The 24,180-nt window shown below is 32.5% G+C and overlaps 1 protein-coding gene across 2 annotated transcripts in view; it reads right to left on the bottom strand.

Annotated features, from left to right (window-relative positions):
* Window positions 1–2,673: 2,673 nt before the first annotated feature.
* EMC2 (ER membrane protein complex subunit 2) overlaps window positions 2,674–24,180 on the bottom strand; it is a 44,722-nt gene continuing 23,215 nt past the window's right edge. Inside the window, exons 6-12 of one of the 2 annotated variants that reach the window (XM_019799132.2) lie at window positions 23,476–23,561; window positions 23,269–23,328; window positions 17,747–17,828; window positions 16,843–16,953; window positions 14,493–14,597; window positions 5,540–5,627; window positions 2,674–4,276 (exon numbers count right to left, since the gene is read on the bottom strand). In XM_019799132.2, coding sequence (XP_019654691.1) covers window positions 5,541–5,627; window positions 14,493–14,597; window positions 16,843–16,953; window positions 17,747–17,828; window positions 23,269–23,328; window positions 23,476–23,561 — 531 coding nt within the window. In that variant the 3' untranslated portion in view covers window positions 2,674–4,276; window position 5,540. Of the gene's footprint in view, window positions 4,277–5,224; window positions 5,628–14,492; window positions 14,598–16,842; window positions 16,954–17,746; window positions 17,829–23,268; window positions 23,329–23,475; window positions 23,562–24,180 lie in introns of those variants that run through there. The other variant, XM_019799131.2, reaches the window with a different exon arrangement.

Here is a 24,180-nt window from a genome sequence, read left to right as displayed (position 1 = left end):
GAAGCAGGCTCACAGCGGAAGAGCCCAATGTGGGGCTCGATCCCATAACGCCAGGATCACACCCTGAGCCGAAGGCAGACGCTTAACCGCTGTGCCACCCAGGCGCCCCTGATGTAACACTTTTAAAGTTACATTATAGTGATAAAGATAAGATCAGTGGATGTTGGTCATTAGGGTTAGATGAAGGTATAACTATTAAGTAGCAAGAATGAGTTTCTTTGTGATGTTAGGTTCTAGATTCTGTTTATAGTGATAACATGAATCCAAGATATAACATTTTACAAACAGAAAGAAAAAGAGCATGTAAATATTGTGAAATCCAAATAGGGCCAGTAACTTAGTTAATAGTATTGCTGTAATGTCAATTTCCTAGTTTGACAATATACTGTGGTTAAGATAATAGGAAGGGGCCCCTGGGTGGCTCAGTGGGTTAAGCCTTTGGTTCAGGTCATGATCCCAGGGTCCTGGGAGCCAGCCCCACATCAGGCTCCCTGATCAGCAAGGTGTCTGCTTCTCCCTCTGCTCCTCCCCCACTTGTGTTGGCTCTAATAAATAAAATCTTAAAAAAAAAAAAAAGATAATAGGAAGAAGTTGGTACATGGGAACTTCCATGCTGTTTTTGCAACTTCTTGTGAGTCAAAGTATTATAAAATAAAACATTATTTAAAAAATACAGGTAGGGGAAAAAAAAAGAGGGGCCTCACCTCTGAAAGATGAGTCAAGGAAAGCTTTGTTCTACGTGGAGGGAATGAGTACCAAGTTTATAGAAAGAGAAAGCATTAACAACTCCATGGAATTTAAATGTGGCTAAATTCAGAAATAGAGGGGACATGAGAGGAAGACAGTTTACAACAGGGAATTTGAATCATCCTTCCTGGTTCTGATACTACATAGAACCTCACAGGCCATGTATAGAGCAAAAAAGGGAAACAACTGAAGAGTTTTAATGAGGGGGAGGGTATAAAGGCGTTTTTGTGATGTTTAGTCACATTCTAACTGCATGGAGAACAATAGACTGAGAAGTGAAGATGCAGGAAATCTAGCTTTCTGGCTACTGTTGTAATTCAGGAGTCAGGTGATGATAGCTTGTTTTAGGGTGGTGATGGCAATGAAAATGGAGCAAAAGGACAGATCTGAAATGTTTAATGCAGCATAAAATAAAAAGAATGCAGTTTCTATAAACAGAAAACTTCCATCAGATTGGTGACACAGAACTAAACTATTTCAAAGGAATATGGTGTGGGTGGGGGTGGGGGTTGCTAGACTGGAACAATTTGAAGAATGGGAGGGGAAGAACAGATAAAAGTTTAGAAAACTGAAGGAATTAGGCTGTAAAAAAACAAAACAAAACAACAAAAACCAGAAATGGAGCAGTAGCTAGAGGTAGACTGTGAAAATGAGGGGGGACATTTTTAAAAGGTAACGAAATGAGCACATTTGAGTGTGAACTGCAAGAATTTAGTTGAAATGAAAGAAAGAGATAAGAAAAGAAATAGTTTAAGGACAAGTGTGAAGAATAGAGACGATGTGACATTTTGGGGAAGGCAGGATGCTCTATGGTAGAAGGCAGTATGGCAAATTCATGAAACTAAAGTAAGACTGAAGTATAAAAAACGAGGGGGACAATGGTGGGAAATCATTCAGAAAAGGGCAGGGCTATTTTCTTCTGCTGCAAGAGAAAAACAGGTGAAATGAGGTACAAAAATGTCTGATACTGGGTATGTTTTTCTCTGAAATATAAGAGAGCTCTATTAGTTTGCTACGGCTGCCTTAACAAAGTACACAGAGAACTGGGTGTCTTAAAAAAACAGAAATTTATTTCATCACAGTTCTAAAGGCCAGAAGTCCAAGATCAAGGTGTCAGGAGGGTTGGTTTCTTCTGTGGAATCACTCCTTGGCTTGTAGATGGGCATCTTCTCTTTGTCTTTCCATGGTTTTTCTCTGTTGACTGTGTCCTAATCTCTTCTTATAAAGATACCAATCACATTGGATTACGGCCCACCCGTATGACCTAGTTTTAACTTAATTATCACTTTAAAGACTATCTCCAAATAAAATCACATTCAGAGGTACTGGGGGTTAGGACTTTGACATACGAATACTGGGGGGACACAACTCAGTCTGTAACAAGAGGTTACTTGTAAAGAGTGAGAAGGGAGATAAGATACATCAGAGGTTCAAAGTGAAAGAGGTTTGAAGTAGTTCTAAATAGTCTGAAATAGTTCTCAAAATGACTACATGAAGTAATAGCATAAATGGGCAATTCAGTTTAAGTTCAGTTTAATTCAAAATGAAATTACAACTTTAAAAAGAAATTACGATTTTATTATTCCACTAAAAAATTATTTTACAAGTCAGAAAATCTGAATTCTAATTCCTGCTCTGCTAATAAACAATGCCCCTTGGATATATCTGTCTCATATTTTTCTCATTCTAAATAGGAAGAACATACCACAGAATAGACATATGCCTCAGAGTATACTAGAAAGAACACTGACTTGGGAACCCCTGATATCCTGGTCCTGCTCTGTCAGAGAAAAGCTTAATTTCTCAGAACCTCGATTCTCATCCTAAAATGGAATATAACTAATTCATCTTTAAAGTCCCTTCCAAAATCCTACAGTTCTATGAAATAAAGTAAAATAAAGTTACTTTGAGAATAAATGGATTGTGGCATCAGAAAAAAAAAAAAAGATTCTTTGAAATGTTTACCAATAAAAATTATACGCTCCCAACATACTGAAACACTGGTCTTCCATTTCTATCTTTTCCACATCCTCCTCTGCTCCCAAGTCAATATTATCCTATTGTTAAAGTTGGCTTAGTGTGTACTGAGTTGCAACAAGATACTACTTTTTTTGTTGTATGTACTTGTCCCCTTAACTTTAAATCATTACATTCTGAAACACCATTCCCAGTCAAAATAAGAGTTTTGCACACTAAAAAAAAAAAAAAAAAAAAGCTGATGGATATATTAGTCAGAAACATACATGGCAAAAAATAACAGAAAATCCAAACAATGTCTTAATCAAGAGTTTATTTTTCTCATGTAATAAGTGCAGAGGTTGGCAAGTGCTCATGTTGGTTCAGGTGTTCAACATCCCATCAGGGACGCAGGCTCCCTCTAATCTTTCTACAAAGCCATCTCTAAAAAGTAGCTTTCATTCTCCTATTTATTGTTTCGTAGTTGTAAGATGGCTATTGTACCTCTAGGCATGTTGTTGACACTCATGGCCTGAAGTAGAAAGAGGCAAAAAGCCTCACTTCACAAAACTCTGACTTTTTAATTTGAAAGGAAGACCCTTCCCAAAAAGGTCCCACAGACCCTTTTTTTAAAAATTTTATTTATTTTTTTTACAGTTTTATAGAACTATTTGAAATAAAATATCAATTTTGAATAAGGATGTACTTTTCCCCCAAACTGCTGATGACATGGACTTTCAATTCCATAGAACCTTTTATTAGCCTTAAATAGGTCATATGCCCACACTTTAGATATTTGTACTACCCACTATGGTGGCCATCAGTCACATGCAGCTATTAAAATTAAAATTAAATTAAATTAAAAATTCAATGTCTCAGTTCTACTGACCATATTTCAAGTGCTCAATAGCTACAGTTAGTGGCTACCATATTGGACAGCACAAATACAGAATATCTCCTTTACTGAAAAAAGTTCTGCCTTGGCGTCTCACAGATCATAAGAAATGAAACCACCTTGTTTTGGATCAATCATGATACATATCCTAGGGCTGACATAAGGTAAGGTCCTTATCTCCTTGAAGAGCAGGGATTTCTGCTCCTACCTGAACAACATAAGATACCGTTAACAAGGAAAAAGTGCCGTTCAAAGCACTTGGCAAATAACTGCCACAAGAGGATGATCCGTACATTTAAACTGAGGTTTACAAATTGCACATTAACAATGTACTTCATAAAAAAATTTTTGGCAAGTAGGTATTAAAATTAGAAAAATAATGTGAAACTTAGGCTGACAGTTATACAAGGCACTATCTTACACAAATATAATTGCTAAAGTAAACACTACCCTATTGACTGATAGGGGATTGAAGTAAGAACATAGTGGAGTAATGTATGAGCATTTCATAGCAAACAAATCTGAGATGGCTGATCATGTTGAAATGCAGTTACTAAATTCACTGGCAAAAAAGAGTGCATCTTATGATAGCAATGATTTGTTGATAAGAAGTACCTTTATATGGGGAGAGTTATTTCACATCTGCTCATTTCTCATGGCAGAATAAAATGAAAAGAACTGCAAAATAAAAGAAAGAGACCAGATATGGAGAAAAATATACTAACAGGATTATTCAAAAGATTAAAAAACTGATATTGACAGTAGTTTTCTTCTAAAGACTTCCCAGTTTGTCAAGTCCTCCATGAACCCCATATGCCTAAATCCAGCAATGGCAAGTATGCAGGAGTCTCTGTATACTATTGTAAACTAACTATTTATATTTATATAAGTAATTACACATGTAATACATAGAACATATAACTTGTATATGTAAATTACAAACTACTACTAACAATACATGCCCTGAATGACCAGTTGCCTATTTTAAAAACTGATTTGTGTCTCAAAGTTCTTTCTATTTCACTGAAACATGCAAAATACTGTTGAAGGTAGTATAATGGTTGTAAGAGAAAAAGGAAAAAAGAAGTTCTTATTATTACTAAGGAGGTAAGGAAATATGTGAATTGTAAAAATATTGCTCCAATAGATAGTTTAGATTTTCCTATTTTCCCTAAGTAAAAATAACTCAGCCACTGAAACCTCTTTAATCCCTACTATGTTCTCTTAATATTCTTTTATGCAAAATACTTAGAAGTTCAATAAATTTAACTTTCATAAAGGTTATAGCATTATAGCATACGTGAATCTTAAAGCTTTTTATAAGGTAAAAATCTCAATTATGTTCTATGGCAAAACAAAAATTTTACAGAGATATTACTGAACATTAGTAAGCAAGATTTATCAGAATAACATTATAGCACATAAAACAATAGCCTACGGGAATGCACAGCAAAATCCAACCTGACACTGTAAATAGAATCAATATAAATTTGCCAACATTTTGCTTGTCAGCAATGCATGCTATGTATTTCTTTATCACAAATAAAAAGTAGTTAATTAGAAACTGAATTCTAAAACAACATATTCACTATTTAAGTATAACAAAAAGAATCTAGAATCTTCATATGCAAGTTTAATAAATCACATGATTTATTTATGGGATTTCTACATCAGGTTGTGGTTTAAAAGAAGTTATTTATGTGTGATATGAAGAGAATGATGTACAATCAATATGAATCTTGTTAAATCTCTCTTCCGTGGACTTTCTCCATCTTCCTGCTTAGCAATAAAAGGCATTTTTAGGTTTATATAAACATTCTTTACAATTGCTCTCTTAACAAAAGATTAGTATATAAATAGCACTAGGCATTTAGTAAATAAGTCACAGGCCATTAAGTTCAATTGTGCAGTTGTGAAATGTAACGTGAAAGAGTTTGAAACCTTAAGACTGGGTGATCTGCAGTGTTTCCAACATGTCTTCGACTGCCTTAAGAGAGTATTTAGTTTCCTTCTTACTTCGACCTGCAAACTAATTTTTAAAAAAAAAGCAATTAGGCTCAATTTCATGGCAGGCTCAATATCACAATCTTACCTTCACGTTGTTAACGAGAGTTAACATTATTTTATCACTAGCATGAAATCAAATATCTTTTCTTCAATAAAACAGAATTTGGGTTTAATTCTTTGCTTTTATTTCCCTTACCTCCAGAGAACTATCTAGAAAAATGTTGCTATGGCCAATGTCAGAGAAATTACTGCCTGCGCTCTCTTCTAGGATTTTTATGGTTTCAGATCTCACATTTAGGTCTTTAGTGCATTTTATTTTTCTGTATGGTTAAGAAAATGGTCCAATTTCATTCTTGTGCATGTGGCTGTCCATCCAGTTTTCCCAACACCTTTTGTTAAAGAGATCTGTCTTTTTCCCATTTCATATTCTTGCCTCTTTTGGTAAAGATTAATTAATCATATAAACGTGGGTTTGTTTCTGGGCTTTCTATCCTATTCCACTGATCTGTGTGTCTATCTTTGTGCCAGTACCATTCTGTTCTAATTACCATAGCTTTGTAGTATAACTTGAAGTCCAGAATTGTGATACCTCCAAGCTTTGTTTTTCTTTTTCAAGATTGCTTTGGCTATTCGGGGTCTTTTGTGGTTCCATACAAATTTAGGATTATTTGTTCTAGTTCTGTGAAAAATGCTGTTGGTATCGAAATAAGGATTGCATTAAATCTGCAGACTGCTTTGGGCAGTATGTACCTTTTAACAATTATTATTCTCACAACCCACGAGTATGGAATATCCTTCTTTTTTGCTTGTGTTGTCTTTAATTTATTTTATCAATGCTCTACATTTGGACTTTACATTTTCATTAAGGTTTCATTTTTATTTGAAGTGTACTAAGATTTCACCACAAAATTGGCCAATTTAAATGTTTAAGTAGTGTGATTATCTACAAAAGCATAAATTTGATTTTAAAACTATCCTCTTTCGACTAGAAAACTTTTATGAAATAAAAAGCGTAATTTATAAGTAAAATTTGTATTTCTACAGAAATGTGCACCACTTCTACTTCTCAGGCCTCTAAACAAATATTTACAATTTCAACGGAAGTCAAATGTGAGTGTAATTTCTATTAAATATTTTAAAGTTGCAAGACATCTCTAAAATTATTTAAAGTAAGTCACAATATTTAAATTTTCCTGCAATTAGTTGACAAGATAACATATTTCTGTAGTAAAGAGCTGTCAAATAAAACTCCATGCTACATGTTAAAATGATGTAAACATGTTTTAAAATAGGTATTTCTAGTTTATGAAGTTGTAATTTATTTTATAAAACTAAATTGGGATTGGATTTTATAAAGAAAACAAAATACAATGGATTAGAAATGGCACCTTTGCATATTTAAAGGCAAATTCATGATATATTAAATTCAGTATAGTGCATATAATCAGTAAGGGAAACACTGTTGAACTTCCCATGATGATTTCAAAATGGGTTTTCTAACTAGACTGACAATTCTCATCATTTATCGGTTTGACTGAATACTACAAATTTACTAAATAAGTGTTCCTTGTGGGGGTAAAAGACAGTTTATTATACATATCTATATTCCCTCTGCCCTTGGTTAAAGTATTGACTAACATTTGCTATTAGCAAAATATAGTATTTTCAAATTAACATCTAAGCACTCAATATATTTTCAAGTGACTGATCTTCCCTGCAAATACCAATGCTGTCTTAAGCACTTAGCACTTGATTTATGATGTGTTCCTTCTCTTTTGTAATTAACTTAATTTGGCAAACTTCTCATGACCTGTTGAGAAAGATCAAGTGATCAAGCACAGGTAAAATCATAGAAGCAATAGCCTTCAGGAATTGGTAACCTGCCTCTGACCTCTCTGGCTGCAGGTTAACATTATGATTCTCCTACTTCCTAAACCATTAGCTTCTATGGTTGAATCTTGATTTGACAGAGTAAACAAAGGGGATTTCTAGAAGAAATGCCAGAGGAAGAGAAAAGTTTCTCATAAGAATCAACATCATTTTACCTTTCATAAAACATTACTAATTCAAGGAATTCAAATGTTAAATCTATAATTCATAATCACAAAATATGGTAATAACAACACAACATTTAAAACTCTGCCTTTTCATAATTTCCATGGTGACTAAAGGATGTGGGGTGTGTTATTACTCCTATTATCCAGTTGATAAATTCACTTTCACAAGGACTTAATAAGAACAGAAAGCCTTTTCTTTTACTACTGCCTATCCAAAGTAAACAGGAATGGTCCTAATCAGATACTTGAAGGCCTAATTCTAAGAAAAAGCTTTGATGGGTCTGAGCAAAATAGGATACCACATAGTAACATTCACTCCAATTTTTTAATTAGCAAAATAATGAAAAATTTCTGTAGAGCTGAAGTCATAACCAAAATTTTAAAATACAGTACTTTTCTTGATTTGTTCTTAAACATAATAGTAGTAAATATAAATCTGTGATTTTTTTAATTAGCTAATTTAAAAAATCACCTAAGATTGTGTGTCAACACTACTGACAACCAGTGCAATTTAGAATAAACCAAACTTATTTGTGTCAGAACAAATAAAAAGTTGGAAATATAAATCTATCACTTCAAATTTTGCCTGACATGCAATTATTTTGTCTATTCCAGAATTATATGGCAATTTAACTGATTAAGCCGGAATCCTATTTTTCCCTCAAATCATGATTTAATTTTCCACTTCCCAAAAGGATAGTAATAGAATCACCTCTGCAATCATAAATAACATATGGATTGCTAGCATAGACGAATTTAACAGTGTAGCAAAGAAGCATTTATCTGGAAAATTATTGTGAGTAGGTTCACATTAAAGTTTTTCATGAGCATTAATCAAACTTGCCTGCCTATACTGAACATGCTAAACCAATTACCTAAGTGAAGAGCAAGTAGTAGCCATATTCTGTTTCATTAAGTAGAAAGAAAGAAGGAAAACCAGTTCTTAAAATCTCATTTTCTCTAATTTACAAATGCCTGGAAAAACATTACAATAAGAAGTATTTATTATATATTTTATACTTGTTTATATGCCTAGACATGAGTCATAAAATTCTCAATTAGATGCCAGAGATTTATCTAATTACTAAAATGCCAATCTCTGAGAGTTGTACTTTCCACATTAACCACAAATCCTGCATTTTTGTTTTCACAGTTAGATTTTGCTTAAACTCTCCTTTCGTAATTCCCTATGGATCTTAAAGAAAACTCACCAGAAAGCACACTCAAATAATAAAACCTGTTTATCAAATTCAAAGATCAATAATTTATCCACTGTGATAACTGGGATAAACTGGGCTAAAATTTACCTTTGCATAATGTGTGGAAAATAATATGGGTGGATGAAGTACTAGGATAAATAAATTGGAACACTGGATGGATGAATCTCAGAAACATTATACTGAGTGAAAGAAGCCAGGCACAAAAGAGTACATAACCTATGATCTCATTTATATAAAGTTCTAGTACAGGCAAAACTAATTTATAGTGATAAAAATCATATCAGTGCTTGTCTGCAGTGTCAGAAGGGCTGACTGCAGAGTGGCAGAAGGGACTTTTTGGGGTGACAGAAATGCTGCATATCTTGAATGGGGTGATGGTGAGATGGGAATATACATTTATCAAAACTCAACTATGCATTTAAAATGTGTGCATGTTATTGTCTATAAATCATACCTCAATGAAGCAGATAAAGAGAAAAAGGCAAAATAAATGAAAACAGAAGGCGGGGACTATGGAGCTTTACAATAGTGTAATAAATTGCCAAATGATCACATATTTCTCTTCCCATTAAGAGGTGAAGTATTACATCCCCTGAATCTGGGTTGACCATGTGACTTGCTTTGCTCAATGGGAAATCAGCCATATGTGACAGAGACTCAAAAAGCCCTTGAACAGTAGAGTCTGCCTGTTTGCTACTCTTGGAACCCTGAGACCACCACACGAGTAAGTCCAAGTTAGCCTGCCAAATGAGAAACACGAGGCCGAGCACTCCCAGCTGACAGACAGCCAAAGTCAGATATTTAAGTGAGGCCATCAACCATTAGCATAGTGCAGAAACATAAATAAGCCCAGTCGAGACGAGCAGAATAACTCAACTGAGCCCAAGCCAAAAAGCCTACCTACAGAATCACAAGCAAGTTGTTATTTTAACTCACGAAGTTAGCAAAAGGTTATGGATACAAATATTTATGGAATCTGATTCACAGAAAGAACCCAGAACACCTCTACAGAAAAAGCACAGAATACGTAAGCTTTAAAAGCACAAAGAAATTTTATTTAAAACGTTACTGGTATCTAGGGGCAAGTAAATTTTGCATGATGGGTTTGGTTGAGGAGCACTGGAAGTTGCTACAGAGAAACCCGACATGGCCAACTGAGAGAAACGTTATCTTCCTGGAGTGGTATCTAAAATGATAGAAACTGGCAAAAGTTCTTTTTTCTATCCTTTCCTATAGAGTCAAGAGAAGACAAATCATATCTTCCGTAAAGATGTGCACAATATTGCTGTGGACTAAGGAGTTTATGATGCAAAACTCAAATACTGAAGAGTACCACTGACACTCTTAGAGCTCCTTCCAAAGAACACTGAGACTTTTATAAGTCTATAAATGGAATGGATCTAGTAAGGTAAAATCTAAAAAAAAAAAAGAACAGCAGGGAGGGCAAATATTACTAAAGAACAGGGTTTAGATCTATGAACAATGGCTTAAAATACTGAAATGATAGGTTCGTGTTTAGTGATAAGGTGCATCTCATAAGGCAGGGGAAGGGCATACTTGTCTGGCCTTGTATTACTGAAGAGAAAGGGAAACAAAACTAAATTCTGAATTTAGTTACTATTCAGGGCTTTAAGTCTGAAATGTAAAGAGAAACACAGGAAAATAACTGAGAAGAGAGTGAAAAACTGCATTTATAGCTTCAGATACATTTATACCCGACATTTCTTTATACAGGCAGTATATTTTGGCTGTTAAGAACATCAACTCTGGAATCAGACTCCCTAGGTTTAAAAACAGCTGTCATTAACCAGCTATGTCACCTTGGGAAAGTTATTTAATCTTTCCATGCTTTAAGTTCTTCATTTGTAAAACAGATAAAGTACCTAGAGCTCATAAGAAATTTTCTATAAATATTTGTTCTTATAACTATTCTTGTTGTGGTGGTTATATTTACAATTAACACAGCAAGCATCATAAAGTAAACCTGGAGCATGTGATCAGTAAAAACAATATAATTAGTATTACTGTGATTTAGTGAAAATTATGTATTAACTTCTTTAATCCTCAAAACTTCTATTGTGTCCATCTTACAGATGAAAGGCTATAGGCCCAGAAATAGTATACAATTTATCCAAAATCACATATATAATAAATGTCAGAGCCAGACTTTAAAGATAGACAATATGGATCCAGCATTTGTGTTCTTCTCTTCACTCCTACATGGTGATACTAGCTTCCAAAAATGGAACTCATGACAGAATAGAGAAATGGACAGAAACTCTCTAGATAGCTACATGGGGGAAAATTGAACCTTATTTCACATTATACATAGAAATCAATTCCAAATGGATTGTGGATCTAAGTACAAAAGGCAGATGGAAAAAAACCCTCTAAAGACACACAAAATTATCTGTATGACTATGAGTAGCAACCTATTTCTTAACACAAAAAGCACAAACGATTAAAGAATATAAATGAATGTATTTCACTTCAGAACTTTTATTCATCAAAATCAATTGAGAGCAAGTAAGAAAGTGAAGAAATTTGCTGCACATATAACAAAAAGCTCATAATCAGAGAACTAAAAACCAAAATAAAAAGTCATAAACCAATTGAAAAGATAGACCTCATGTAAGAGATATTCAAATAGCCAATAAACATATGAAGAAGTGTTCAATCTCACTGGTCATCAGGGAGATGCAAAATGAAACCATGAGATACCACTACACATACACCAGAATGGCTATAACAAAGCCATTCTTTAAAGTCTGGCTCTGACAAAAACTGACAGGACCAAGTATTGATAAAGATGTGGAACTACGAGAACTACCAAATATGGCTGCTGAGACTATAAACAACTAATGTGGAAAACAAATTATGACCCAGTTTTTCCACTCAAAGGGATACATCCATCAGAAGTACATGTATACCAAAAGACTGCAGCAATAATCAGTGTAGTATTATTCAAAATAGCCCCAAACAGGAAATAATCCAAATGCCTATCAACAACTGACTAGATAAACTCTAGTATGTTCATACAACAGACTCTAGTACAATGAAAACGAATGAACTATAGACACGAAGAGGGATAAATGTCATAAACACAACAGTGAAACAGGCTAGATAAAAATTAAATACTATGATACCATAAAGCTCAAAAACAAGCCAAGATTATGGGATTATCAATATTCTTGAGATTAACAAGAATAGAAATTAAGAGGATGTACTATGAGGGCTCTGGGTGCTGTAATGTTTCTATTTCTTGACCTGGATACATTTTCCTTGTATAATTCATTGAAATGTACATTTATGACTTGGGTTCTTTTTTTCTATGTATGTTGTAATAAAAACTGATTTTAAAAATACAGTCATGCCATGTCAAAAAAAGCACTCTGAGCAGCTAGTTGTTTCTCAAAAATACCTTAAAAACAAGGATGTACTCTGCAAACCATCACATTAGTTTTATATTATCCAAGTCTTATCTTTAAATCACACACACACATACACACACTCTAGACCAGTTACTATGTGTGGAACCCTATTATAATTTGTGCTATCTCAAAATTACTGCATTTGAAGAAGCACAGCCTAGCTAATATTTATAAATATTCTGACTTACAGTATGCCAACAATATCCTCTATTATATATAATAAAAATACAGTAAAGTGACTTTAAATAATGTGACCATGGGGGCACTGAATTTTTTTAATCTCCCCAACCTTCTCCAACCAGGACTACAAAAACAAAGAAACAGCACCAAAAACAAAATAACAGAAAACAAGCCCAAAGAGAACATCTTCAAAAAACTACATTACAGGTAATCCTCCAAAACCCTGTAATGTGGTTTTTATCACCAACAGTGGCAGGACCTACAGAAGATCAACTGCTGTATGACAGGAGTATATATGCTACGATGAACAACCTACTACTCTACAAGCCACAGAAATGAAAAAAAGTATGAACTAATGAATCTGCAAATGGACTGCAAAACCAGGACAGTCTCAAAAGCTCCAAATCATATGTGACAGTAAACAAGTCTAACAGTCTACAACCTCAAAATCTCTAAAACGTCCAGGAAACACCCTCTTCGAGGAGGAAAAAACCTCGCACTGAAGGATAATCATCAGAAACTAAAACCAAATTGAACAAGGCAGAAACACTAGGGGTAAAAGGGAGAGATGGTTCAGGTAAGGGAAAGGAGTCGATGAGAAGAAGGTAGTGATGTCCACAGGCAGCAAATCCCAGAATAAATAAAATAAACAACAAAATGCAACATTTCAAGCTGAAAGCAACATTTCAAAATTCAAGATCTATAGAGCTCTAAGGGTAGAACAGAAGGCTGAAGACAGAAAATCTTTTTTTTTTTTTAAGATTTTATTTATTTATTTGACAGAGAGAGAGACAGCCAGCGAGAGAGGGAACACAGCAGGGGGATGGGAGAGGAAGAAGCAGGCTCCCAGCAGAGCAGCGAGCCCCATGTGGGGCTCGATCCCAGGACCCTGGGATCATGCCCCAAGCCAAAGGCAGACGCTTAACGACTGAGCCACCCAGGCGCCCCAGAGAGAAAATCTTTCTGAACCAGACTAGTTCTGAGAAAGACTGTGTACACAGAAAGGTCATATTTAAATTCTCTATCACAAAAAGGAAGCCATAAAAAGACAGGTTGGGAAAGTTAGAGACCTGGAAAAAAACTTGAGCTATCAAACAGAAAAAATATTTAACAGAAAAGCAACTATTCTCAGATTAAAAGAGGATTAAATTTACAATTTAAATGGGTCTATAGTGCATTTGGGAAAACTGACCCAATAACAATCAACAAAACATATTATAGTAAAACTACTGGATTTTAATGATAAAGAAAAAATTCCTTTGGACATCCAGACAAAAAGTCTAAGTCACTTAGGGAAAGAAAATCAGGATGGAATAAGACTTCTTGACAGCAATATTTTATCCTAAAACACAATGGAACAATATGTTTAAGATACTTAAGTAAATGTAAGCCAAAGGTTGTACAAAAAGCCAAACTATCCCTCAAATATAAAGACTACAGAGAGGTTAAGTTTATAAACATGCAAGATGTAATAGGACTGTTTTCCCATGTGCTCTTCGTGAAGAGTCTCCTAGAGACAAGCTTCAGAAAACTAAGAAATGAGTGGAGAAGTTTCGGATAAGATCTGACGTGTAAGCAGAGTACAAAAACTTTTTTATATAGTCTGGCTAGTTTACTTTTTGGCTTTTCTTCCTCCCTTTTAATTACCTGAGATACTCTAAATGATAATATATTACACACTCAATCCGCTTCTGAAATACACTGCACAATTTGTTTACCTTTTCTGGATTTTCAGAATTACTTTTTATTTGCCAACACTGACAACTGAAATTTCCAGATAGTAAGGCTACTTATGGCATCATAGTAGTAACAGATTTCTTTTGAAAACAGAAAAAAAATAAGTGATCCTACAAGTTAATTCTACACAGTTAAAACACTTTAAGACCCAAAGGCATAAAAGTCCATTGACAGACATTTGGCTTTGCAGTTTGCTGAAACAAAAACAATGAAGAAATACATTAACTGACCTATATGAGAATATAAAATTATCAATACTGACCTGATACGCTCTGTTTATTTGACTAGCTGCCCAACTAGCATATTTCATGTTGTCCTTTTTTGTTTTTGCACTTGCTTTTGGATTAGAAGCAATATGACTTGCCGACTAAAAACAAAAAAGAAACATCAAAAACAAAATTCCTATTTTCTAGCCAAGATAATCAACAAAAACATGTATGGGTCACATTTGCAATGGGATAACAAAGAGTACCAAAACAATTTTAAAAATAAAGTGGAAGGAAATTAGTGTTTAAAAATGAAAATATAGTTTAAAATATACACAAATAACGAATCATGGAACATTGCATCAAAAACTGGGGATGTACTGTATGGTGACTAATATAACAAAATAAAAATTATAAAAAAAATAAAGAAAAAATAAATTAAAAAAATAAAATAAAATATAGACTAAAGTGACAAAAAGAGGAGCATCTTAAATACCTAAATTTATTTTATTAGCTATCTATCACAACTCTTAAAATTAAATACTTAAATACTCTAGAATACCATTTAAATATGTATCATAGGATATTGAAGGTCATTATTTTTGTTATTAAATTATTATTTTTAACTCTTTATTGTTGTATTACTTCAGCTTTTCTATGTCAGAATTATAGAATTATTGAATATTAATGTAAGAAAGAATCTCAAAAATAATTTAGTCCAATTTCCTACATTAACAGGTTAAAAAAAATGTAAGTCTACTAGGAGTGATATGACTTGACCAAAGCAAGTTATTGAAAGCCTTAATAACAGAGAAAGATCCTCACTTCCAATCTAGTTCTCTTTTCACTTTACCAAGAGTTTCCGAACTATGTTGCACAGCACCAGTTAGAATCACTGCAATTTGATCAATCCATCCTCTCCTTTTAAAAAATACTTAAACGAGAGATTGTTAATCTAGGATCCATGAAAGAATCTGTAAACCACCAAAATTATATACTAATTTTTAAGAATATGTTGTACTTCTAGGGAGAGGAAGATCTTTAATCTTATGCTTAAATATATCTTATTCTTAAGAGGATTCAGCGATATGATTAAAAAAAAATTAAGCCTTTCTTTTATACCTAGCCTATGTTACAGGCTCTTTCCCACTCTCTCCTCCTCTGTGAGGAATTTATTGGCCAAAATCTTATTTTTACACCACTACGTCTTTAATGTCACCTTTTTGGTATGAATTTTAGCAAATGCTGTGATTAAGAGAATGACTCTGGAATCAACTGACTGAACTGACATCCCAGCTCAATTACACTTAATAAGTCTGTAATCATCTTCTGACAAATTAACTAGACCTCTCTGTGTCTCAGGTTCACTTTCTGTGAAGTGGTAGTAATAACAGTATCTTCTCAAATAGTTGATATGAGGATTTCATGATTTAAAATAAAAAAAAAAAGAGCTCAAAACAATGCCTAGCCTATAAAGTGTTATGTATAAACTATCATTAATAATCTATTCTTACACATTTTTTAAATTAGTCTTTCATTTATTTCGTAAAAACAGACATAACCGCTACTACACTGTATCTCCAACCTACTACAATCAGCATTGGTAGATCCAGGAAAAATTTCTTGAAATTCCTTTGAACTATTTTCTTATCATATTTTGCCATTCCTTTCCTAAAAAATTATTTCATTAATATTTCTTCCTGCCTCTATTTCTGTAATCAATTCTTTTTCACTGAGCCCCGACAAGACATTCATCCAAAAGTCCTTGAAAAGACCAGGATAAATTAAAATTTCAAAGAACTGGCCTATTAAAAAAAAGTTTTCTGATTGTATGAGGGGCTCATTTTATGTATATTCTAAAGCTCAGCAAATTCTTCCTCTATTTCCCATAGCTCTTGTTAATCGCCTTTTCTAAGCTAGTCATTTGGCATACATAAACCATAGAAATATTTAATTACATGCTTCCCACAATTTCCAAGCTCTTATCTGTACTGTAAAAAAGTTTTGACAGTAGAGATTTTATTGCTAATGTCTTTTATTGCATAGTTTAAAACTATGTCAGACAATTATAATTTAAGGTAAGAAATACAATAATGTTGGGCATAAACTCAAGATAGCAAAACAAATAAGATACATAAAATGGTTTTGTATCTATTACTATATAATAAAAAGGCAGATTTAAATTCCGATACAATAGAAGATATTTTATAATTAAATGTCAAATAGTTAGGATGTATTAACATTTAAAAATAAAACTGCCTTATAACCTATTGCTCGTATTTAACCAGAAGAAAAAATATGCTTATCAGCAAAATACAAACAAGAGGGAAGTGATTGGATGGGATAGTTAATGGACTTTAAATGACAGATTTCATAAAATAACATTAAACATGCACCTCTACTCACCATGTAAAGCCCAAACAAAGCTCTCATATTTCTGTTGTTCAGTTTCAGTGCCTGTGCAAAATACTTTCTTGAAAGTTCGAGGTTTTCAAGTCCACCTTGGGTATATTTAACCTGTTAAAAATTGCAAAGTGCTGAAACCTGTTTATTTTACTACTCTGAAATATAGCATGTTTCATCATACCATAAGCATTAGTAACTGAAACAGATATTCTGTAAACAAATACAAGATGTTAAAAGAATTCATCTTAAAGTTGTTAAAGACAAATTTTAAAGCATAACCCCAAGAAACCTATTCTATGAACATTAAGATCACAGAGTATTTTTTAAAACAAAGTGCTGTCGAAAAAGCCAATATAATTTCTTTTTTAGCTGCCTTTTTAATGCCTCACAATTTTATATTTTCTATTAGTAGCATTTTAAATCTATACTTACATACTGAGTTGCTCTTTTCTAGTCACCTTGACATTCCTTATTAATGAAATGCTTCTAACCTTACAGCATTCAATTGTATTACTATTCTTAATAGTAAGATAAGTACTTCTTACTTCCAAAAATATTAATCTTAATATGAATGTCCTAGAATATGGATTTAAAAATCATAATCATTGTAAATGTCTCAGAAGCCATTAAATGGTGACAACTGTGGCATCATTAGATCATGATTAGGAAAGAAAATATACAATAAAAAATACAAAGAATTTCACTGTTTTAAGTAAGTGCTTTTCTTTTTAAAGTCATATTCCCATTATAATATTAAAAATGTAAAGCTTTTACACCTATAAGTCAGTTTTCATGAACATTTATATATATACCTCACATTAAAGACATATTCTTAGCTCCAAAATAATACCTAACACCAACAAAAATAAAATCATATACAACTGTTGTTTTTGAAAGCACTTACTTCAGCATACTGCTGACAGTATAAGTGGTTGTGTGGATTAGTCATCATTAGCTCCTCTAAACAAAAGGCTGCTTTAGCATAGCTGAAAAGTATGAAGAGGAGAAATCAATTTTAAAACTCACATATACCATCTTAGCTAAAATAAAAATAATTTAAAACAATGCTTGAAAATAATTTTAAAATAATTTTAGTGATGTTAGACATTTTATTCCCAAAATTTAAATAGCTTCATTAATGAATACTTGCTACGCTGAATCCTTAAATACAAATAACAAAGGCTTAAATTCTAAAGCAGCCTATGAACAATCAGTAGATACTACATTCTTAAAACTGGGTCACTATTATGACATCCAAACATTATTCAAAACACAGACTTCAAAACCCTGGACCAGCTTACACAGAAAATAACTTCAAGTCCATTGATCACTGAATGAAATATTCAAATAGCTAAAGTGTAAAGAGGAAATAAACATTTTATTAAATACTATCTATTCACAAAAATCCTTTATTGACACCTATCTACCAACATATTCTAAAAACTTTTCATTACTTGTCAATACGAAATTATAATGAAGTTATAAATTTTTAAACCCATGAAAAACAGATCAAGTTAATGGTTTTCATATGCACTCTACTACTATTTCATCATGTGGTAAAGAAACAAACATCCTGCTAAAAACTTGAGGAGAGGACTGCTACAAAGGGCTCTGGAAAAATGGTTTTACACCACATGACTAATTCTCCTCAATGTATTTTATAAGTTTAAGCAATGTGAATATCATCACTATTTATAGGAAATCCTAAAGAACACAGGTGTTGTAAAATCTATTTCCAATGAAAGGTGATGACAGTACCCAAGAGAAAAAGACCACCTACAGTTATTTTTGGCATTTGTCACCAATACACAAAGCTACCTATCTTTATACTAAGTCTAATATACTTAGTTTTCAAAATACACATGCTGCAGTTTCACATACGTGTACTGACTAATAACAGCTAACTTGTATTATGTGCTCATTAAGTATCATACACTTCTCTAGGTGTGTTGTATGTATTAATTCATTTTATCCTACCAAAACCCTGGGAAGTAGGAAATTATCATCATCTTATAGTTGAAAAGGCACAGAGATGCAAACCGAAACCTAGGCTGTGCCACTCCAGACAGCCTATTCTTAACCACTATGTATACTGCCTCTATGCACTACACACAGGGAAAAATCGTAGTAATGATGGTAGTGATGAAGAGGTCAATGGTAACATAAAAACGGGTACAACAATCAAACCCAAAGGGCCTGAGAAACCAAAAACACCCTATAGATTACCAAAAATCACAGCATTTTAGATTTATACACACATACTGTTATCAAGGATCATACAGCTATTTATTAGCCTTTTTCATTTTTATACCCAAAACCTAGCACTGGTTCTGAATATGTGATAGGTATATAATAAATGACTGAACAAATGACTGAATAAATGTCTAGAACGAAAGTATTGTAACTACCTATCTGATATATATTTATCATTCTACAAGAGAAGAAAACTCAACTTTATCAAAAGGACAGTTCCTTCTAAATATAGTTCCTTTTACTAAGATGATCCAAAACTCATATTAATGCTAAGAATAAATCTTCTTACAGATTTAAATGGGTTGAGTACAACTGTGACTCTGGTTTATATACAACATAAAGATAAAATAGGCAGGTATGAGTTTCTACTGAAAAATGAATGCCAAGATATTTTTCTCAAAAATTATTTAGTATCACATACAGAAGAGGATTCCTTCCCTCAATTTTACAAAGTATAAAATCAAACTAATTTTGTGGATAAAGTATAGAATCAAATAAACTTAGAACTGAAAGGGGCAGATGGGCCAATACAGTTTTCTCAACAGAAGTTCACTCAAGAGTATTTAAACCATATGGCAAGTGACTTGAGTCTCAATTCTCCCAAAAATGATACATAGCCAAATGCATAAAAAAGTTAATTCATTACATACAATGACTCAATGATTAGAGAATTAAAATTATTTGAATCAACTTAAAATAACTACTAGTATTAGTATGTTAGAGTCAATAACTAAATAAAGTTTCTAAGTTCTTCTGTTCCTCATAAAAGCATTTGTATAGGTTACAGATCTATCCCTACATTGCTTTATCAACACTAGGATTTTTCCTTATAGGATTCTGATAATTCCATTTGTTATAGAATTTTATAGTACGGCTGGACCTACAAAAAGAAACCAGTCACAATCGTAACTAATTTATATTATTAATTGCTCCTTGCTGATGTAACATCTAGTCTTAACTACAAATAAAAAAAAATTAAATGTCTTTGTTCAAGATACATGTATTTGTTTATAATCCATATTGGTAGTAATAATGTATATTTTAACTAATTTTTTATATTTAGAACAAGTAAAATGTCTCAATATTGTCAACTAGTGTAATATATATCACTGCAATCACTAAATAGAAACTAGAATTTATAAATCAGAAGTAAATTTAAATAAAGGAAACAAAGATATTCAAAAAAAGCACGTGGCAGAATTCTATATCTTCTTTAACCTCTGTAACAACAATGAATAGGCTTATATGAACGTTCTACTTTGGAAATTTATTTGGAGTAAAAATTCTAGATCTATAGTAGCAATGCTGCCTGTGACCTATTATATTTAAAAGAGCTTACTCTTACTTATTCCTAAGCAAAAAAGAACGCCAAAATGATAAATATATCTAGGAACTCCTAAACTGCTACATTTTGCCACTGTGCCCACAAAACTGACATCTCATAGTAACTTACCTCTTCTACCAAAAACAAACAGTAAAAGGAAAGAACCCCTACCTACTACAATGACTTGCTCAAATAGGTTAAATGAATTAAATGAACAGATTCTGATTTCATATAGTTTCAAAAAAACCTAGAGATATTTATTTCCACTCACCCTAAACCTGAATATTCCCTGAGTTCAATAAGAAAAAATAAATGGTCATTTTGTAAATAACAGGCTTCAAGACCAAAAAGAGTTCTGTAAAACAAGCTAAAAGGGGAGGCTGAACACAATTATCATTTCCCCTAAAAGGAAATTACTTTTCAGGTGCTTTTCTGTCTTAGTATTTCTTGATTTCTTGGGATTTTTCAGTTCATTTCTCTTAAGTATACATCCAACTCTATGAACTCTTTACAGACTCAAAATAAAGCAAAACTGAATGTGGCCATTAACAAGGTGAACCAAATAATAATAATAAATTTAATTGTAGGTTAAAAATAAAGTATAGCCTATTTTAGAACTGAATACAGAACTATTAGAAACACATGCAAAAAAATAGAAAGAAAAAAGAAAACAGAGCTGATATACTTATGTAGTTCTTAGAGGATATGAAAGCAATAAAAACATATAATCTGACTACATAAAAATATGAAGTTTCTATAAGTTAAAAAATCAATATGAAAAAGATATATAACAAACAAGGATATATTTTTGAAAAGACAAAGATTCATACCATTTATATAAGGAGCTAATAAAATTTTTAAAAAGTTGTAACCAATTTTCATCTAACAAAATTTACAAAGATTAAAAAGAATGATAGCACCCAGTGTTGAGGGGATGCTAATAATTGCTTATGTGACAGTAAACTGATACTACCTTTCTGGTGAAGAACTAGGAACGATTTATGAAAACTACTAAAAATGTGCGTATCATATAATCAAGTAATTCTAAGAATTTAGTCCAAGGAAACAAAATAATTAACACAGAATTATAGTCAAAAAGAAAAAAAAAGAAAAAAAAAGCTTTCTATTCCCCTAAGAAACTGATTAAGAACACTAGAATACATTAATAAGATGAATAATACAAAGCCATTAAAATCACATTGTGAAATATTTATTGTGATAGGGAATGCTATCAAAACATAACTAAGTGAAAAGCATAAGCTATAAAAGATAATTCTATCTTAAGTATCTATTTCAAGAGGTACTAAGAAAAAAATTAAATACAAATTGTAGATAAGTTAAGATGATGCAACTACACTTGATTTGGTCTTTACTCTTTATTGTGTTTTTCAAATTTTCTTCATTAGGTATTTCTTTAATTTAAAAAATTCCTTGATTAATCTGAAATGTTTTTAAAGCTTTTAATTACAACATCTTCAAAAGGCACAAAAACATTTTAAGTAACTGTCATCTGTTTTAGGGACAAAATAAAACTAATGTTGATTGTTTCACTGCACTCCAACAATTCAGTTTCATGTTATTTAAATTATATACTGTATACTTTACAAATGTGGACTTTAAAGCTATGAAAAATGGAACACCTGAAATTAATATAGCACTGTTATGTTAACTACACCAGAATAACAATAAAAATAAATTTTGAAAAAAAAGCTATGAAAAATGGAAACATTACCATTTAAGCCAAATGTACTACCACTCTGACATACATAAGAGAATCTTGAGTACATTTACATACGTGATTATATAAGCACACATACATCTATATGAACATGATTCAGGACATAATTTCCTAATTGGAAAAAAAAAGATTCTGACAGCCAGAGCACAGAAGAGAACTGAAGAATGGTTCCCAGAATACAGTACACATTCATTAAATCACAGCTATTACTTTTATTTTAGCTTCCGGTTTTACTAGAAAAATGCAGATGACTACCTTAATTCTCCATTTCACATTACACATATAGCCCTAGGCAAAGGTAAGACAGTATCTTCATTCTATTTTATTTCCTATGTCAGCTATCTGTAGTACAACAATGAGGTTAACTATTCATACACAGTAAGAATATGCACATGAGACTATGATTCTATTGCCTCAAAAAGAAGAAACAAAACAATGTGATATACTTCAGATTTAGAAGAACTAAGAGAAAAAAGAAAAAAATCCTGCCTGTAGATGGAGGTTAGCATTAATGCTGCAATATTAGAAAACTCGCACTAAGACGAAGCTAATCCTCTCACACTGGGATTTCCTCCTGTCACCGCATCAATAAAAAAGCTAACAAAAACATTAAATATCCAATAAGCAAGTTCCTACAGCATTCAACATTCTTGATTATTCTTGGTCTTTTACCCAGGCAACAGAATGCTTCTACTTTGGAAGAGTTGATTCTCTTAATACTAAGGCTAATAAATGCATACAATTGACAGAATTTTTAAACAGCAGGGAGTATAACACTCTTTGTATATTAGAACAATTTAGACTAAAAATTCACAATTTTGAATCACTAAAAATAGCCTTAGTTCAGCAAATGTAGACCTTTCTAATTCCAAAGAATCCATCTGTATTTGAAAGAAAAACCTGTTTCTCAAACAAAAATAATTTAGCAAAACACAAATGACCTAATTAAAGCAATTCACATATTATAACCAACCGATGATTTGTTTTCATTTATTTACTTTGTTCATTTAAAATGACATGATTCATATCCTCTCACCAATCCTTCAGAAACGTCTTCTGGACTTATATAATAGTTATAAAAACTTCACTCCTAATAAAATTTACAACTTACTCATGTTCATTGATATAAAGTTCTGCAAGTTCATGCCAGGCCTCTTGGTCCCCAACAAATCTGGTGAGAGGAAAGGGGAAAAAAAGTGTGCAGATATTCTGTAAATGAACAGCATGGAGGCAAAAAGGAAAATCAAATGCAAATTCCATTTTAATTAAAAAAGATTTATCAGAATAACAAAACACAATCCTCTTGTAAGACACTCACTGTTCCAGATACTCATTCAGTTCCCGAATGGCCTCCACATTTTTCCCCTGGGCTTTTCGAATGGCAATCTTACGCTTTCTTGCAGCCTATGGGTTGACATTAATAAAGGATTAGGCCCTCATGATTCCCTGGGTTTTTGTAAAGAAGGTAATTTGACTGTGCAAATTATTATCTCAATGCCAGTGAAATTCCATTGTAGAACTACTGCTTAGTGGGAGTTTATAAACATACCCCATGACATCCCACTGGGGAATTCAAACATTCCTCTAACAATCACATATGCTTTACTTTTGATGTACACAATGTATGCATCATTTCATTCAAATAAATAACCATCCAGATTCTGATAATTACAAGCCAGCAGGGAATCCTAATCTTTACCCAGCCTAAAGTCCTTTACTCTGTCTCATTCATAAGATTTGTATGCTAAGAGATAGAAGGATAATGGAGATTAGAAAAAAAAAAAAAAATCTCACCATGGCCACTTGAATGTCATTATAAAATACAGCTCCTGATAACTTTTTTCAGTTTTAAGAGAAAAATCTACCTGTAAGTCTTTCAAGAATAACATAGGACCTGAAAAAAAATATTTTATAAACAGACAAAACATTTAAACTTGCATTTTAAAGTTTTGAAAATGAAAAATATCAGTCTCATTTATGTATGCACTCATCAAATATGTACTTGAACATCCACTGTTTGACA

Source organism: Ailuropoda melanoleuca, chromosome 9 (genome assembly GCF_002007445.2).
Source record: "Ailuropoda melanoleuca isolate Jingjing chromosome 9, ASM200744v2, whole genome shotgun sequence".
NCBI classification, from domain to species: Eukaryota; Metazoa; Chordata; class Mammalia; order Carnivora; family Ursidae; genus Ailuropoda; species Ailuropoda melanoleuca.
The sequence above is the reverse complement of the archived record's forward strand: the minus strand, read 5'-3'. Positions and strand labels throughout refer to the sequence as shown.